Source organism: Carcharodon carcharias, chromosome 11 (assembly GCF_017639515.1).
Source record: "Carcharodon carcharias isolate sCarCar2 chromosome 11, sCarCar2.pri, whole genome shotgun sequence".
NCBI classification, from domain to species: Eukaryota; Metazoa; Chordata; class Chondrichthyes; order Lamniformes; family Lamnidae; genus Carcharodon; species Carcharodon carcharias.
The window spans coordinates 45,382,511-45,402,208 of NC_054477.1; the positions used below are offsets into that span (position 1 = coordinate 45,382,511).

General features: G+C 47.6%; 1 protein-coding gene and 1 non-coding gene across 4 annotated transcripts in view; both read right to left on the reverse strand.

The window, feature by feature from the left end:
* Positions 1-19,698, reverse strand: part of LOC121283843 (mesenteric estrogen-dependent adipogenesis protein-like) — a 33,094-nt gene that overhangs the window by 4,667 nt on the left and 8,729 nt on the right. The window contains exons 3-4 of one of the 3 annotated variants that reach the window (XM_041198628.1): positions 10,126-10,238; positions 8,295-8,451 (exon numbers count right to left, since the gene is read on the reverse strand). In XM_041198628.1, the coding sequence (XP_041054562.1) occupies positions 8,295-8,451; positions 10,126-10,238 (270 nt within the window). Of the gene's footprint in view, positions 1-8,294; positions 8,590-10,125; positions 10,239-19,698 lie in introns of all 3 variants that reach the window. The other 2 variants (XM_041198627.1, XM_041198625.1) reach the window with 2 other exon arrangements.
* LOC121284541 lies at positions 11,153-11,261 on the reverse strand. The gene has a single exon (XR_005944506.1). It is a non-coding gene; the product is annotated as a U5 spliceosomal RNA (small nuclear RNA).

The window sequence follows — 19,698 nt, forward strand, 5'->3', positions numbered from 1 at the left end:
TTCAAGTTTCTACATCTCCTGCATTACCATCTAAAAAAACCTTACTTCCTGTTGCTACATTATGAATTCCAATGTCCGGATTAATAATGAAAAAGTTCTGAACTGGTTCCTGTCACTGTTTAATTACAGGTTCGGACAAATAGCCATCGTTCGAGGGGAGGACAACAAAAATGCTTCAAAGACACAGTGAAGCTCTCCTCACAGCGCTGCAGCAATTTCATGAATGACTGGGAGGAGTGTGCTACCAATTGCTCAGAATGGCGACATCTTGCCCATCAAGCTGCATCACGCTTCGAATCCCAATGCCTTAATGATGAGACAGAGCAGTGGCAGAGAAGAAAAGGAAGCAAATCCTGCACTGCAGATTCCACTGCTTTGTGGGACACTCTTCCCATGTATCCAAAGATCTGCAGGTTGAAAATCGGCCTGTTCGGTCACACAAAGACTAATGGCAGAAATTCACAGCCTGGAGTAGATGTCATCCTCGAATTGAGAGATAGTCGATGACACCAGGCTCTAATCACAAGTCATTTAAAATTATTTCTGAAATTCTTACATCTATCAGCCTCTTTCCTCCAACCCCAGTATTAAATTTCCAGTGTCCAAAATAACGATTACAGATGGAATTTTCTGCTCCGGAGACTAAGTGAGGTGGCGGGTGGGAAAGTCAGCACAGCTCCCACTGGCCGGCGTGGCAGATTGCTGTGCCAGATCGTCCGCTTTTCACCTCATTATGCATGAACGAGCATGTTGTATCAGGTAGGAGGGCGGGCTGGGATTTGTCCACCCCTCCATTTCCGGGTGCCATATTTAAAGCACACCTAGACACACACATTCACCCTTTGCTGCCCAGGACTTTGTCATGGTGAGCACACGAATGGCCCCGAGACAAGCGCTGTGCACCCAAGTTCAGTGATAAGGGATTGGCAGCACTCCTCCAGACAGTCAAGAACCGGTGGCAGATCCTTTTTGCCCATGATGGGAACTAGAGATCCACCAGGTTCAACACCAAGGCTAGGGAGCTGGTTGCCAGGGCAGTCAGCGCATGCGATCCTCAGAAAAGGACCATTATCCAGTGTGAGAAAGGATGACCGATTGCATCTGCTCCACCAGGGTCAACCTTCCCCTCAATCTTGACGCCATTAGGCATTTGCAGGGTTACTGTCCACAGGGATCTCGCATATGACCAGCACAAGGGACATTACCACTGATTCTCTCACACATACTTTTACATCTTCATCTCTTGTCACATCCTGCACAAGTTGCACCCTCAGCGCTTATGTAGGTTCACTCTGCACACACAGAAAGCAGGCATCCTTATCTGTTTTGGCATCCGTCTTGCTCAGTCTGTCCATCTGTATTTATGCAGGACAAGATTACCCACAACAACAGGGAGAGATCCCAGACAGGAACGGGAATGCCAGAGATCAGGCCACTACCATCTTCAAGGAGCAGACATGGCTGGCGAGGACAGGGACTGTTCCTGCATCAAAAGCGAGATCGGCATCTCCCAAGAAGCCAGTGAGGCCCCATCCACTGGTCTTCACCCACCCGCTGAAACTGAGTGCTGTTTAATGTAGGTGACTATCCAACCAATCACTAATCACCTCTTCTGTCTATTACAGCCACTAGCAAGAAAAGGAGGAGACACATCGCTAACCAGCCCATCAGCCCCTGCCCTCAGACCACCCAAGATGAGGATTCTGAAGACCCACGAGATGAGCAGCCATCACTGCATTCACCTACTCTCTCCACCAGCGCACAGCCATATAACTAGATGGGACCTAGCTTTAGAGCAGGCTTGGGGTCACCATCTGCTCAGCGTAGATTCTGGTCCACAGCAGGTGGAGGCAGTGATAGCCCAAGTCACCAGCACTGCTGGAGTCCATGCTCCTGCTGAGTTTGAGTCTGACAATGAGCTTCTGGAATTGGCCCCGAGAGAGATATTGGAGCTCCAAAGCCATGGAGACCTCGGTCTAGGAGTTTATGTCAGATATGCACTCGGACCTGCACACCATCGCTATAGCCATGAGTGTGATCCATCAGTAGCTAGGCGAGAAGGGGACAGGACACCTTTGTCTTCCTCCAGGAGCCCCATCTCCTTAAGGAGTCAGGGAGAGGCCCTCAGGCACCCAGAGGGAGGAGAAGGAGGGGAGGCGATTGTGTAGTGGCATTGTTGCTGGACGAGTAATCCAGAGATCCAGGGGAATGCTCTGGTGACCCAGGTTTGAATTCCACCACGGCAGATGGTAGAATTTGAGTTCAATCAAAAAATAAAAAACAAGGCACAAGTCAGGGATGTGATGGAATACCCCCCACTTGCCTGGATGAGTGCAGCTCCCACAACACTCAAGAAGCTTGACACCGTCCAGGACAAAGCAGCCTGCTTGATTAGCACCATATCCACAAACTTTCACTCCCTCCACCACGGATGCACAGTGGCAGCAATGTGTATCATCTACAAGATGCACTGCAGGAATTCACCAAGACTCCTTAGCACCTTCCAAACCCAGGACCATCCCATCTAGAAGGTCAAGAGCAGCAGATACGTGGGAACACCACCATCTGGAAGTTCTCCTCCAAGTCACTCACCATCCTGACTTGGAAATATATCGCCGTTCCTTCACTGTCGCTGAGCATGGGAGGAGGCGGCAGCCTGGGTAAACAGCCACAATGTGGTGCAGCGCACCTGGGTGCAGTGCCAGAAGCACTTCAATGACCTGCTGTGCTCAGGGTGAGTACCGTGTTGGCATGGGTCAGTGTGTTGAAGTGATTTGGGCTGGCTTGTCCTGCGCACCCCCCCCCCCCCCCACCCCCCCCCCACCCCACCCTCACCATGGAGCTCAGGGGTGTTAGAGTCTGAGTGCAAACTGTCAATCATACTGGAGCTGGTCAAGGGGGTGAGCCCTGGCTGCTTTGACTGAGTGCATTGTGGCTCGAGGGCCACAACTTGGATCTGCCCTGCAAGATGCTCCTCAGATGGGGTTGGCCAGGCTGCAATGGCACGGCAGGTAGAGAGTGGACTAATCAATGCTCCTCCGTCCTTTCAGAAGAAGACATCCCATAACAATATTGAGAGATCGCAGACTGACGGAGGACCCCCACACCTCCTCATCCTTTCCCAGTATAAGCAGGAGGCCTTGGAGCTCAAGAGGTACCATGCACCTCGGTCAACTGGCCACGGAGAGGCTGGGGTGTCTGACGAAGGTAAGAGTGCAGTGCACTGAGGTGAGAATTTCAGATTGTGCAACCATCCTAGTGCTGTCTCTTCATTGATGTGAGTCTTGAACCTGGAGTCCCCATTAATCATTGAAAGACGATGGCACCATGATGCAGATCTCCACTGTCTCACCAGGGTGCCTGGCATGCATAATGACAGTGTGATGACTTTAACCAATGACATGTCCTTCTTCTCGCTTTCAGTTTCATCAGCAAGCGTTCGTTCTCGGGACCCTGAAGGGCCATTCCTGACACCGGAGGACCACCATGCTCCCCAAGCACCTGTGTCACACCCCCTCTCTAAAGCAGGCACCAGTACAGATACCAGCATCTCGGTGGGCAATAGTTCATTGGTGAGGGCACTTCACACTCGCTTGAGGTGCAAGTGGAGGCAGAGTGCACCCAGGGCGCCAGCAGTTGGACCTTTATTGCACAGGCACTGAGTGCATCTTGGGGGGCCAAGGAAAGGGTCATTTGTGCAATCCACGATGGATGCAACAACCCTGGCATGAGGTGGTGGTTCTTATTTGGCAGCCTAGTTGAAGAAGCATTGGATCAAGGCACCCCTGGTGTTCCTGCCTCCTTAAAGGTTACCAAGATCTGGCTCCATGCCCTCAGCGTTCTCCTCAATGTGATCCTCTTCTGACTCACTACTGGATTCATCCTCTGTCGTCTGTGCAGCTGCGTCATCATCCTCTTCCTCCAGTGGGTCCCTCCCTTGCCAGTCCTAGATTGTGTAGAGTGCAGCATGCAACTACTATCAGTGACACCCACTCTGGGGGATATTGCAGTGCTCCCCCTGAATGGTGCAGGCATCGGAAGCACATCTTGCGAAGACCTATGGTTCTTTCTAAAACAGCCCTTGTGGAGGCATGACTCCTACCGTAACAAAAACAGAATTACCTGGAAAAACTCAGCAGGTCTGGCAGCATCGGCGGAGAAGAAAAGAGTTGACGTTTCGAGTCCTCATGACCCTTCGACAGAACTTGAGTTCGAGTCCAAGAAAGAGTTGAAATATAAGCTGGTTTAAGGTGTGTGTGTGGGGGGCGGAGAGATAGAGAGACAAAGAGGTGGAGGGGGGGGGGTGTGGTTGTAGGGACAAACAAGCAGTGATAGAAGCAGATCATCAAAAGATGTCAACGACAATAGTACAATAGAACACATAGGTGTTAAAATTAAAGTTGGTGATATTATCTAAACGAATGTGCTAATTAAGAATGGATGGTAGGGCACTCAAGGTATAGCTCTAGTGGGGTTTTTTTTTTTATATAATGGAAATAGGTGGGAAAAGGAAAATCTTTATAATTTATTGGAAAAAAAAAGGGAAGGGGGAAACAGAAAGGGGGTGGGGATGGGGGAGGGAGCTTATGACCTAAAGTTGTTGAATGCAATATTCAGTCCGGAAGGCTGTAAAGTCCCTAGTCGGAAGATGAGGTGTTGTTCCTCCAGTTTGCGTTGGGCTTCACTGGAACAATGCAGCAAGCCAAGGACAGACATGTGGGCAAGAGAGCAGGGTGGAGTGTTGAAATGGCAAGCGACAGGGAGGTTTGGGTCATTCTTGTAGAGGAGACCACATTGGGAGCAACGAATGCAGTAGACTAAGTTGGGGGAAATGCAAGTGAAATGCTGCTTCACTTGAAAGGAGTGTTTGGGTCCTTGGACGGTGAGGAGAGAGAAAGTGAAGGGGCAGGTGTTGCATCTTTTGCGTGGGCATGGGGTGGTGCCATAGGAGGGGGTTGAGGAGTAGGGGGTGATGGAGGAGTGGACCAGGGTGTCCCGGAGGGAGCGATCCCTACGGAATGCCGATAAGGGGGGGTGAAGGGAAGATGTGTTTGGTGGTGGCATCATGCTGGAGTTGGTGGAAATGGCGGAGGATGATCCTTTGAATGCGGAGGCTGGTGGGGTGATAAGTGAGGACAAGGGGTCCCTATCATGTTTCTGGGAGGGAGGAGAAGGCGTGAGGGCGGATGCGCGGGAGATGGGCTGGACACGGTTGAGGGCCCTGTCAACGACCGTGGGTGGAAAACCTCGGTTAAGGAAGAAGGAGGACATGTCAGAGGAACTGTTTTTGAATGTAGCATCATCGGAACAGATGCGTCGGAGGCGAAGGAACTGAGAGAATGGGATGGAGTCCTTACAGGAAGCGGGGTGTGAGGAGCTGTAGTCGAGATAGCTGTGGGAGTTGGTGGGTTTGTAATGGATATTGGTGGACAGTCTATCACCAGAGATTGAGACAGAGAGGTCAAGGAAGGGAAGGGAAGTGTCAGAGATGGACCACGTGAAAATGATGGAGGGGTGGAGATTGGAAGCAAAATTAATAAATTTTTCCAAGTCCTGACGAGAGCATGAAGCGGCACCGAAGTAATCATCGATGTACCGGAGAAAGAGTTGTGGAAGGGGGCCGGAGTAGGACTGCAACAAGGAATGTTCCACATACCCCATAAAGAGACAGGCATGGGCCCCAGCTGCAAAGCCTCTGGCTCGCTCTGCCTGGTTGGCCTCATCCGTACAGTAATGAATGAAAGTCAATACCCGCCTGAACAGAGCTTCTGTCACCAGCTTGACACAACTGTGGACAGCTGATTGGGAGACTCCACACAGACCCCCCACTGAGCCCTGGAATGAGATAGGCAGGGGCAAGGCCATTGAGGGGTTTGTAACAAGGATGAGAATTTTAAGATCAAGATGTTGCTTGACCAGGAGCCATTGTACATCAGCAAGCACAGGGATGACAACTTGCTGCAAGTTAGTACACTGAAGGCAAGATTTCGGATGACATCAAGTTTACTGAAGGAAGAATGTGGGAGACCAGCCAGGAGTGCATTGGAATAGTTGGGCAGAATGTTAAATTCCCTGCTGGCAGGTTTGCAGGCAGGGCGCCCAAGAAATTCTTCAGATGGCCTTCCCACTGGGCTGCCGCCTGCTCCAGCCCACATTTTACGACGGAACAGGCGAGCTAGCCTAGGCCGGCCGTGCAACTTTGCTCCTTTTGAGGCCTTTAAGTGAGGCCTTTACTCTTTCATGGGATGTGGGTGTTGCTGGCAAGGTCAGCGTTTGTTGCCAATCTCTAATTGCACCCAAAGTAGCCTATGGGCCATTTCAGAGGGCAGTTAAGAATCAACCACATTGCTGTGGGTCTGGAGTCACATGTAGGCCAGACCAGGTAAGGACAGCAGATTTCCTTCCCTAAAGGGCATTAGTGAACCAGATGGTTCTTTACCACAATCAACAATAGTTCCCTGGTCACTATTACTGAGACTAGCTTTTAATCCCAGATTTTATTAATTGAATTCAAATTCCACCAGCTGCCCTGGTGATACTTGAACCCATGTCCCCAGAGCATTAGCCTGGGCCTCTGGATTACGAGTCCAGTGACCTTATCGCAACATCACCATCTCCCATTTCCCATCCACCCAGCCTCAATTTTCAGGCTGGTGGAAGGAGTTCAGGGCAGGGCGAAACCTGGAAAGCGACTCTGTTCAAGCTAGCGGCGAGGACAGGGGCGCCTTCATCAGCAGCCTCCGTTCAACTTCGGGCACCCTCTCCCCACGAGATCTGGCCCCTGCAGCTGGCCTCTGCACCACCCTGGCCTCTGCACCAGCACCAGCACCCCAATCAGCCCACCACTCCAGGCTGCACCTCCCCTCCCTGCCCTGAGACCCCCAAACTTACCTGATCTTGGGCTCCCGGGACTTAGACGCTGGGGGCTGCTTGCAGTCCCAGTCCTGTTCACTGCAGCTTCTGGTGCTGCTGGATACTAGAGAGCTGCTGGCTAATCAGATTGGCTGGCAGCTCTCTGAGGTGGGACTTCCTCCTGAGTGAGGGGAGGAAGACCCACATCCGTGCAATTAATGCTGTTTGGAATGTTAAATAGCTACGGGGCAGCCAGTCTCGGCAGCAATGCATTCACCACCGGCTTGAGTGTTGGGAAGGGAAAGCCCTAAAAATCCTGGCTATCGAATCTGGAGGAAGCAAAGGCATGAATGAGGGTTTCAGCAGCAGATGAGCTGAGGCAGGGGCAAAGCTGGGTAATGATACAGAGGTGAAAATAGATGATCTTAATGATAGTATGAGTATGAAGCTCATTCCAACTTTAAATATGTCTTGTTCAGCCTCAGACAGTTGCCAGGAGGAGGGATCGAATCGGAGGCAAGGGAGTGGAGTTTGGAGAGGGTAGTGAAAATAATGGCTTTGGTCTTCTCGACATTTAATTCGATGAAATTTCTGATCATCCAGCTTTGGATATTGGATAAGCAGTCTGATCATTCAGAAACAGCAGCGGAGCTGAGGTAGACTTGAATGTCATCAGCACACATATGAAAAATAACTCCATGCTTTTGAATGATGTCATCAATGATGTAGATGAGAAATAGGAGGGGGGTAAGGACAGATCCTTGGAACCACCGGAGATAACATTGCAGGAGCAGAAAGAGATGACATTGCGAATGATTCCCTGGCCATGATTAGACAGACAAGAATGGAACCAGGTGAGTGCAGTCCCACCCAGCTGAGTGACCGTGGAGAGGCTTTGGGCAGGTTGAGAAGGACAAGACAGAAAGTTTATGTTCATCGCAGTCACATCGGATGTCACTCCTTACACTGATAAGAGCTGCTTTGGACTGTGCCAGGGCAGAAACCTGATGGAGGGATTCAAACATGGAGTTCCGGGAAAGATGGGAACAGGTTTGGGAAGTGCCAACAAGTCTGAGGACTTTACAGAGGAAAGGAAGGTTGAAGATTTGACATTAGTTTGAAAGGGCGGTAAGGTCAAGGGTTGCTTTTTGAGGAGACGGGTGATGACAGCAGATTTAAAGGAGAGACGGAAGCATTTACAATATGGGCTAACATGGGGACCAGAAGGGAAGTTGGATGATCAACAGTTTAGTGGGAATTGGATTGGGTGTCTTATGGGCAAGATGAGCTCAGAGAGGGTGTAACAGGAGAATCAAGTAGTCTTTTGAAAAAAGCTTGAATAATATATAATAATGAACTATTTATTCAGCTGCCAAAACTATTATAGGCAAGGATCTGTTTAATTACTGACAAAGCCAATATTAAACTGAACAAGTACATACCTGCACAAAGTGAAGAAACTGCACCCGAACTCTGCTCAGATACACTGTCCATTCGAACATTAGGCTCACTCATCTTGTCCAACAAGTTTTTCACTTTGCATTTCTCATCTTCCGTTATGCAAGACAAGTCCAGAATCTTTCCATTCAGTTCCTTAGTCTTTGAAGTACACTCAAACCGATGGAAAACATCAAACGAATCACATTTAAATTCACACGTGAAATCCAAACTAAGACCATGTATTTTATATCCCTCTTTCATATTGAAGTATGACTGGATTGTTTTTTGCAAGGTGAACTAAGAGAAAAAAAATCACAAGCTGGTAACTCATTTTGTTTTCTTTATAGGAAACAAATTAGAAACCAGGATTTAAAAAACACCCGAGATTTAAGGATATGAGTGAACATGGATGTCATTCAAAATTCCTACTGTATAGCCCATTAAACCAATTTAACTCACAAAAACAAAATCAGCATGCAGTTTTATCCTGAGTATAAATCCCACTAAAGGGCTTTTGGAAGGTATTGCATCGGCTCTAATTCTTCAACATTCTGAGTCAAAACTGCTGTACCTGTTAGAGAACAGTTTATGTGACACCAAGTGCAATAGTAAGACAGAACTTTATACTTACTCTGCTTTCGTCCCAAAAAAGCGGCAATCAAACTTTGAACAAAATTCCTCTTTGCTATAGACAATTTACCAAACCTCACAGGAAGCTTACACATTTGGCATGTGTTCATTTAAAAAAGAAAGACTCGCATTTAAAAAGCAAGTTTAATGATCACCGGATATCTCAAATTGCTTCAGAGCCAATGATGCACTTTTGAAAGGTAGTCACAGTTGTACTGTAGGAAACACAGCCACCAATTTGTACACAGCATGCTCTCCTAAACTGCTATGTTTGTGTGATATTGATTGAGGGATAAATATTGGCCAGGACATCAGGGATAACTGCCCTGCTCTTCTTCAAAATAATGCCATGGGATCTTTTACATCCATCTGAGAGAGGCAGATGGGTCATCAGGTTAAAGTCTCCTCCAAAATATGGGTTAAAAACATCATGTCATTCCTCAGTTGATGCCTTTTTTTTTCACACCTTATGAAATGTGCTCTACACACATTCTCACTACCAATTATTTCTCATCAGAGGTGAAAATGTGATACTGTCGTAGATATCGGCCGGGAGGTGGGACCTGTCACGGGCGGGATGGAAAATTTGGTGACCCAGCTAAATGTCCGTTGACTTTCAATGGGAATTTCTGGTAATCCTGGACATTGAGATCATTAGAATCATCTCTCTGAGCAAGCTTTTGGTCACACTTCCTAATTTGTGTGCTTATGAAACTTCTTGGGTCATTTCTTTACTTTAAAGCTTTAAATACATGTAAATTGTTGTCACTATATCTCATTATGCTAAGCAGAAAGGGCTATCTCACAAACTCTAGGGAATCACAAATTCTAATATGGAATCAGCTGGCAGCTCCCCCTCTTAACTGGAGGTGTAGCTACCTGAAAGAAAAGCTATGCGGTGTATTGGACCTTTCGTAGCTTATTTGTATTAATAATGTCGAGTTCCTCTGTTCATAATGAATTGCCAGCACTAAGCCACTTTGTAAAATATCATGGAATTGAAGCAAGGATAAATTCTACCTAAAAATGTCATATATTCACACTACAATGAAAGTTACAATTACAGTGCACTACTATTGCGCAGAATGGATGATATTACCTATGAATAAAATCCTGAATCTAAATTAGGATGGGGCTGAAGTATTTTAGGATTCCTAAAAAAAATACTGTCGAGCCACTCAGCTCTATCTGAATAGAAATTACCTGGAGGACATAGTTTGTCTCCATTTCTGATGCTGTGACGTCTTTCATACTATCTTCAATCTCCTGTCTCATTCTGGGGTGACGTGTGTTCACAATAATGGCATAAACCATTTCTGCAAAAGTATAAAACAAAGCACATATTGAGTACCCATTTTAGGATAATAGCTCTTTGCTGACACTGTGCTGTCCCGTAATGTGTAGGCAAAATAGGAAGTTGATGAGTTTCATATTAACGTGATTATGATTATGATAAAATGCACTATTTTGTTCATGGTTTACCATTTTTGATCAGTCTTTTCATTATACTACCTTTGCAGAAGTTAGGTTCCTGAACAATGTATCAGAGACAAAAGCCTTGATTTTAACTCAGGGTAGAAGTCATGCTGGAGGAGACTGGAGCAGAGAACAACCATCCTTAACCCAGCACTATGGGACTTGGAAGATTTTAGCTCCTGGGTCAGCTGCATAGTTTGAGGCAGTCTCCCAACTAGAAGTGGCAGGCTAGCAGATGCAAGCTGAAACTCTGAGGGTTGGATTTTCAATCCAGGAGTCGGGAACTCAACACTCAGATCATTTCTGGGCCCCAGCCCTGTGTTACGAGTGTCATTAAGCTATTTTAATATGCAGAACCCCTATATGGGATGGAGGTGAGCTTGGCACCTAGTTAGTGGTGCTGGGCTCTGGCCGGAAGCAGGTGTATCTGGAGGGTGATTCCCAAAGGCAGTGGCTGCCATGACTGGGCTTGTTGTTTCCTGGATGAATGGAGCAAGCAAGAGAGCAGAGGGCCAGCAGCCTCACACTTCAAACAAGTGCTCAAACACTCACTCATCTTAACCCACTCTGCTCAAGCAATGGCAATTTTGTATCACAGCAGGTGGGCCTCAATTTGACTTTTACCTTTTTTTCCAAGACTCCAAATCAGCAGTAACAATCAATAATGGCTCCCTGCTGTCCTCTCGATAGCTGTGCAACAACATTTCCCAGACCATTTGCACCTCTTGTTCTTACCTTTGATGATATTTTTTCAGCCCCACTAAAGCAGGGCCACAAAAAATTAACTTAAACTCTGAGCGCTCCCAAGGAAATCTTTAATAAAAGGTGAAAGATTTAAACGATCTGAAGAGAAACCAGAGTCTGTCCCTCTCCAGGCTATTAACAAGCTCATCAACAAGCTTAACAGCCAGTTAATTAGAGACATGCATGTCATGATGATAGCTGATTGTGTGTGTGGACATGAGTATTCAATCCTATATGGTACTTGGATAAGATATTGTAAGATACACTGTGTACTACATTTGGGGTCACCTGACCTGGGTCAGGGGGTTGAAGGTCACACGTTAGGGAGTTAGCCAGCCTGACAGGTTAAATGATGATGTGCTTGCAGTTAAATCTATGACTAGATGTTGAGAAGATATTTCCACTAGTGGGGAAATCTCAAACTAGGGGACATAGTTACAGAATAAGGGGACACTAATTTAAGACTGAGACGTGAAGGAATTTCTTCTCTCAGAGGATAGCGAATGTCTGGAATTCTCTACTCCATAGAGTTGTGGAGGCTGGATCACTGAAAGTATTTAAAGAGGAGGTAAATATATTTTTGAAATATCAGGGAGTTGAGGCCTCTGAGGAGCTGGCACAAAAGAGGAGTTGAGGCCTGGGGCAGATCAGCCATGATCTTATTGAATGGTGGGGCAGGCTCAAGGGGCCAAATGGCCTACTCCTGCTCCTATTTCTTATGTTCTTCAAATTTTGTTCTTTCAGCCTGAGATGTGACATTGGCGACGAGGATAAATGCGGAGATATTTAGGATTGGGTCATAGCATTTTCTGGAGCTGATATGTCTGAAGTCCAAGGAATTGAGCTGTTTGATCCAATGGGTGTTGCCAGCATCCTCAGCATGGAATGGGAAGCGCAGATGGAGGAGTTGGAAGTGTATGCTGACAGTCACGTCGGTTTTTGGACTGGGTAACGGTGTTGCAGAAAGCACAGAGATGGGCCCTGTTGTTGTTCAATGCGGCTGCCTTGTTGAGGGAGACTTTCAGGATATTGCCCGATGTGTGTGAAAAGGCAGAATATGAATAGGCAGTGAAAGCTTTGGAGGACCATTATGTGGTTATGCCAAATGCCACATTCCAAAGGCATGTTTTCTGTCAGATGAGACAGAAAGAGGGGGAAACAGTGGTCCAATTTGTAACCCGTTTGAGGCAAGTGTTAGATGGATGTAAGTATGTTGCGACAGATCTGAATAACCAGGCAATGGGTCAGATGGTCCAACATTGCATGTCGGATAAGTTGAGGTGCAAGCTGCTGGAAAGAGAAAGTGACTTAATGTTGGATGACACTTTGAAAATAGCAGTTGCACTGGAAGCAGTGGATGGGTCAATTTCACAGCAGGAAACTTGGTCCCACCTCTGCCATTGGCACAAAAGTTGAGATAACCAGGTGGCACAATGACATCCAGGTAATTACGTAATTCAATTTCACTGCCTTTACGCAAAACATTGATATAAGTAAACAGCAAAAGTCTGAGAGACAGTGCTTTCGATGTGGCAACTTGGGGCACTATGGTGCCCCAACTCCCCAATAGCCCTCCATTCCCCAATATTTCAAAAATATATCTACCTCCTCTTTAAATATTTGCATTGATCTAGTCTCCACAACTCTCTTTGGTAGAGAATTCCAGACATTCACTACCCTCTGGGAGGAGAAATTCCTTTGCGTCTCAGTTTTAAATGAGTGTCCCCTTATTCTATAACTCTGTCCCCTAGTCTGAGATTCCCCTACTTGTGGAAACATCTTCTCAACATCTAGTCACAGATTTAACTGCAAGAACATCATCATGTCTTGCCAAGGGAAAGATATTCAGAAAATGTGGAGGCAATAACCATTTTGCCAAGAATTGCGGAAGCCGAACAGAGAGGGAGGCCTGCCAAACCACATAAAGGAGAGAGACCAAAGTAGTACAACTGTGAGATGAGTTGAAGAAGATTGATACATGTTTTCTGTCAATGGGAGCAATCAGGACAAAATTCCAGTGATTGTTGGTAGTATTGAAGTGAGCATTATTATAGATTCAGGCAGTGACAGTAATGTCATCAACAGAGCACTGTGGGAAGAACTGAAGACGAAGAGAATCGAGTGCACCTCACAAAAATGTGTTAAAAGCTCTATCCTTACACTTCTAAAACCCCTTCAAACTGTTGGATGCTTCATTGTGGTTGTGAGAGCTGGGGAGCAGAATGTAAAGGCAGAATTTGTTGTGATTGAGGAGGATGATAAGCCTTGGGGGTGCTACACATCACATTGAAAGTGAACTCTTTGAAATCCTATACAAAGCTTAGAGAGGAATCTGGACCAGTGTTCCAAGGGACTGGGAAGTTATACAACCGCCAAGTGTCAACCATTGATGAGAAGGTGAAGTCTATAGCTCAGCCTACACACAGAACACCTTTTGGTCTAAGAGGAAAAGATAAAGGTCAGGATTTTCCAGCCCCACCATTGGCAGGCATCGTCGCGGGTAGGATGGGAAAATTTGGAGAACTGTTGACCTTTAACCGCTCTCCAAATTTTCCATCCCACGCATGACAATGACCATAGACACAGGAGCAGAAATTAGGCCATTCGGCCCATCGAGTCTGCTCCACCATCCAATCATGAGTGATAAGTTTCTCAACCCCATTCTCCCGTTGGTGTCGGAGCCAGAAAATCCTGTCCCATGTAACTGATTGACCCATTCGTCAAAGAGCCAGTTGGAGGTCCAACAGTGTGGGTGAGCCCTGTTGTGGTTGTGCCTAAACCAAATGGTGTCATCAGACTCCGTGTTGATATGTGACAGGTGAATGAAGCAGTAGTGAGAGAACATCAGCCAATTTGCACTGTAGACAAAGGAGAGATTTGCACAAAGTGTGATAGCGGGCGGCAAAAAGAATGTTTTACCCGCCAGCCACTGTGGTGGTTTTTCATGCTGTATCACCCCAATCCCGCCTCGTTAATCATGCATTACCGTGAAACAAGCCATTTTGATGGTGGGCGTGCTCTCGTTTGCCCGCCATGCCATCACCTTGCTGCTTCCTCACGTTGAGTGCCATATTTAAAGTGTAGCCGTGCCTCAGTGCTTCTAGCCCAGGACTGCTGCACAGAAGACATGGCCCCAAAAGGCAAGAAGGCTGCAGCCCCCCTGATTCACTGATGCATCTCTGCAACCCTTTTTGGACGCAGCGGAGTTGAGATCAGTGCCAACGCTGCACAGAAGTTGGCCACCCAATGCAGAAAGAGGGTAATTGATCTCATCCATGCCGCAAGGGTATAGCAACCATCTCATCACTCTAAACGCACACACTCAAGCCCATCACACATTCACTGGCATCTCACTCACTGCCAGCTTAAGGGACATCACTACTCATTCTCACATACATACCCTTACATGTCCATCTGGCTTCATCTCCTCTGGAGACTGCCTCCTCAGCTCTCACCATCTTGAGGCCATTTGCACAGATCAACATGTGCCCCTACACACACCCTGGGATACCCTCTTCCCCAGTACAGCCTTCATCCTGCAGCCTCTTCCCTTGCCTGAGGCCACTGCTTCCCCCTTCCCCAAACAAGCCTCGCCCTGCAGCCATTGAAAAGCCACCTCCACCTTATGGCTGATCTGGTAGGTAGAGACCTGCCCATGAAACCCTCTAAATACGATGTGGTGCTGCCTGCGAAGCCTGGCGCTGATGATCGTGAGTGCTACTCGAAGCAGGTTAGGCAAACAAACCTCGAAGTCCCGAGCAAAGTGCAGCCTGCCAAGTGCCCGTTGCTTATGTACAGTTGTGAAACACATCGGCGTGCAATCACGCTGACGTGCCTGGATGATGCAGCGGGGGGTGGTGGGGGGGGGGGGGGTAAATTCCGGTGGGCTGGGCTTATAATGACATGCAGATGTATTACGATGAAGTGCCCGACAACCGATGGTGGGAAACGCAGCCCGCCATTGACATGCAGAGCGGAAGATTGCAAACTGTTTCATGACATCTTGAAACCGATTTGTGGCCTTCTCACCATATTGTCCGTTCACACCTGATGCTGACAGGCATGGAAAATTCTGCCCAAAGTCTTTGAAAAGTTGTCAAAAGTTAGGTATTTTCCAAATTAGACATAAAATGGGATTCAACCAGCTGGAACTTCATCTTGATTCAAGGAAGGTGATGATGTTTGTCACTCAGTGTGGACTTTACCAATACAAGAGATTACTATTGGGCATCAATGCAGTTCCGGGCAGTTATCAACCTGAAATCCATAAGGTGACACAAGGAATCCCAGGAACATCCAATATCTCAGACCACATCATTCATTATTCATGGAGCGAATAGAGAGGAACACAACTGAGATTAGTATTGGCAGTCAGTGGGACTTATGGTAAATGCAGATAAGTGCTTGATGGGCATGACAGAGCTAATTTTCGTGGAGCATAAACTTACAAGTGGCGGAATCAATCCAGCCAAAGGCAGGATAGAAGCAATAGCAGAGGCAAAATGCCATGAAATGAGATGTTTTCTGGGATTTGTGAACTATTGTGCAAGGACATCCCAATTTTGCTACCCTGGGCTGATTTATTCTCCCAAATCCAAATCATGTGCCAGATTTGAAAGATGGGCTTTGAGACTCCAGCAGTACAAGTATAAGGTGATCCACATTGCTGGAAAGATCAATATTGCTGACCTGCTATCATGACTACTGAGGGAGGATCAAACACACAGATCCTCACTAGAGAAGGAAGCTGAATCGTTTGTGCGGTTTGTGATAGTTCATGCCACACCCATAGCAATGACAACTAGAGCAACTGAAAGAGAGTCAGACAAGGATGACATCAGACAGAGAATCCCAGTTGGAAACTGGGAGAATTGCCCATTCAAGGTGTACATCACTATACAAGATGAACTGTGCATAATTGGGAAGTGTGGGGTGGAATCGTCCTAGGTTTGCACTAAGTGCGGTAGCAGGCGGGAGAAACTGTTTTACCCGCTCGCCACAACAGTGGCTTCTCACGCCGTATTGTCCCAATCCCACTGCGTTAATTATGCATTCCTGGAAACATGCTGTTTCGATGGTGGGCAGGCTTTCATTTACCCGCCATGCCATCATTTTGCCATTTCATCACGCCGGGTGCCACATTTAAAGTTCAGCCATGCACATACCTCTCAATGCTTCCAGCCCACGACTGCTGCAAAAAAGACATGACCCGGAAAGGCAAAAAGACTGCAGCTCCCCCCAGATTTAATGACACGTGCCTCGAACGCCTTTTGGATGCAGTGGAGACTCGCCGCGGTGTCCTCTACCCCCACTCCGGCCGCAGGATGGGCAGCGGCATCATCAATTAAGTATGGGAGGTGGTGGCAGCGGTGGTCAATGCCAATGCCCTGCAAAAGAGCACAGCCACCCAGTGCCACAAGAGGATGAATGGTCTCATCCGTTCTGCCAGGGTAAGTCACTGTTCTCATCACTCTCAACTCACACACTCACAAACCCATCACACATCCACAGGGATCTCACAACTCCAGGGTCAACACCACCAACTCTCACACAAATCCTCACATCTCCATCAGGCTCATATCCTCTGGAGCTCGTGTCCTCATCCTGTCCATGTCTCCGCTCACCACACAAACATTCCACACAGGGCCATGTGTCCTGCACACACTCTTTGTTTTCATGCAGGAGAAGCTGGCTCATATCAGCAGGGAGTGGTCGCAGACTGGGGATGGAGTGGCCCACATTAGGCCCCTCACTCACTTTGAGGAGGGTGCCATCGCACTGACTGGTGAGGATGTGGGCCGTGCCTGCGGTGACAGTGAAGTTGGCGGCGAAGATCCTGCACCACATCATCCCTCTCTCAACGCAAATGTGAGTGCTCTCTCACCTGCTTTTGACTCTGCTGTCATGCACTAATTATTTTTTATTTTGGTTCACAGGAAGCTGACAAGCGACCAACGCCCTCAGCCAGCCAGTCTCTCAGTCTATCCATGTCCTCACCTCAGCTAAGAGGACTCCTCCTCCATTGAAGAGCTGGAAATAAGCAGCCTGGAAGACCCGTCACAGCGCTTACCCACGCCCTCCACCAGTGCACAGACACATACCTCAGTGGGACCCAGATCTAGAGCAGGCTCAGGTTCACAATCTGGTGGTCACCGCATGGACATGCATCAACAGCAGGAGGAAGCAGGTTTGACTGAGCTCCCCGACACTCGGAGGACTGCTGGGGAAGAGGCATTTGTCAGGTCCGAGTCAGATGACAAGCTTCTGGACTTGGCCTTCCAACGCATCATGGAGAGTTAGCAGAAGGTGGGGGAACATCACGCAGAGCTGTTGGAAGCCCTCAAAAGAGTGGCATGTGAGTCGGAGGAGAGTGTCCGCCTGCTTTCCAATGAAGTGGTGCCCACATGTGTGCATATGGAGCTCTCCATGGGAAGGATAGCAGACGCCATGGAGACCCTGGTTCAGCAGAATGCTGAGATGTGTGCAGACCTGCTCTCCATTGTGGTAGCCATGGGTGAGTTCCTGCAGTGGTGACGGAGAGGGAAACTGGGCACCTTGATATCCCTCTAGGTACCCCTTCCCTTCAAGGAGTCAGGCCGGGGCCCCTGGGCACCCGAACGGAGGAGGAGCAGCAGCTGGACACCTCTGGGTCATTCACTCAGAAATCTCAGAGGTTGTCCTCTCCCTCTGACTCCCCTTTGCCTATGACCCCCTCAATCCTCGTCCTTTGTCACCGCAGAGGGAGCAGCTGGCCCACAGGAGGACAGGCAAAGCAAGCCGTTCAAATATTTGCCACTTTATAACCTTGAAATATATTCACTTTCACTGAATAATGTGTGATGGTGTCTTTCAGCTTCATTGACAGGCTTCACGACTGCTCCCACTGTATCCCTCCCCCACTAGCAGTTCAGCTGCGTGCAGTCGGCCCATGAATGATTCTGGAGATAGAAGTGTGCATGTGGCAGGCCTTTCAGAACCTCATGCAAGCACTCTCCCACACACACGGATCCTTCCAGTATCACACTCATCTCAATGTTCTGAGCATTTCAAGGCTGCCTGCTGGGGTTCACTTTCATTTGTCCACCTGAGCTGACCTGCATCTCCACCCACCCAATGACCGCACTCCCATGCAACGCCTGATCTCAACCAACACGACTGTTGTTTTTCTTTCAATTTAGCCAGCTTGGTAGTGCTGCAGTTTTTCTTTCGCCCAGCCTCCCAGTCACCCATTTCCATTCCCCCATCACTTTCGACCCATGTCCGTGACCTACCATCCACAACCTTTTCTTTCAGGGATGTCCAAGTGAATGTGCACATTCCCTTCCTTCCCAAAAATCCCACCCCCATCAACCTCCCCGACTGCATCCTTCACACCCTCAGGGTCCGTGTCTGCCTTTGAGTCCGCATCAGCCACCCTCGCCGTCCCTTCTATCGATACCGTCGAACCCTCACTCTCCCACCCTACCACCTCACTCTGCTCTCGGTCATTCTCACCATTCCCTCATACCATGCCCGCCCTCAGTTCGCCGAAAGACGTGAAGCAATTTGTCAAAACATATCATGAGTGTCAACTTGTCAGCAGACCCAATCTGTCGGAATGAGTAGGCAGCACACTGTTACCGGCTGGATCATGGGAGGATGTAGCAGTTGATTTCTTAGGTCCACTTCCACCAGCAGAGTCCATACCAGTGGTGATTGACTACTACAGCTGTTACTATGTTGTGACGGGCTCTACAACAGCAGAGAAAATGGTGCCTACATTGACTGAAATCTTTGCGAGGCACAATCTACCATTCAATCTGCATTGGCGTAATGGGCCATAATTCATTTCACAGACATTTGCAGATTACATGCAAGTCACAGGCATTCACCATCACAAAATAATCCTAAATGGCCACAGGCAAATGGGAAAGTGGAATGATTTGTGATTTTAAACAATGTGATTTTAAGTTGACAAACAGCAATTCTTGACTCAGAGCATGTGCCTAGATGTGAAGTTGCATGTGTTGCGATTATGTTCAAAACAAAAAGGCTGTACACCAAATGCTGCTCTAGTGGTTTTGAAGTTCCTGTTTGTGATGTTTGCAAGTACATGAGAAAGCAATTGGATTGGGTCACTGAAGGTCATCAATTATCATAAGGATGCCACAGTTAAATAGTGAAAGAGAAATAACATTTCCAGAAAGTGACATACCTGAACAAAAGACTGAAACTATATTGGGCTGTGATGCACTTAACTTACCTGACATTCCTAACTGAATAAATGTATTTACTCAATGAGTTAGGGAAATAATGATTTGTAAAGTTTGTTTGCAAATTTATTGCAGTATGTTTAGTGAGGGATGGAGTCTAAGCTACATATACCAAGCAGGAAAATCATGGATGTTTCTGGTGTAATAAGGAAGGTATGTCATGGTGATAGCTGATTGTGTGTGTGGACTAGAGTATTAGATACTATATGGCACTCGGATAAGATATTGTAAGGTACATCATATGGAGTCACCTGACCTGGTCTGAAAGTCAGATGGTACATGTTAGGGAATTGGCCAGGATGGC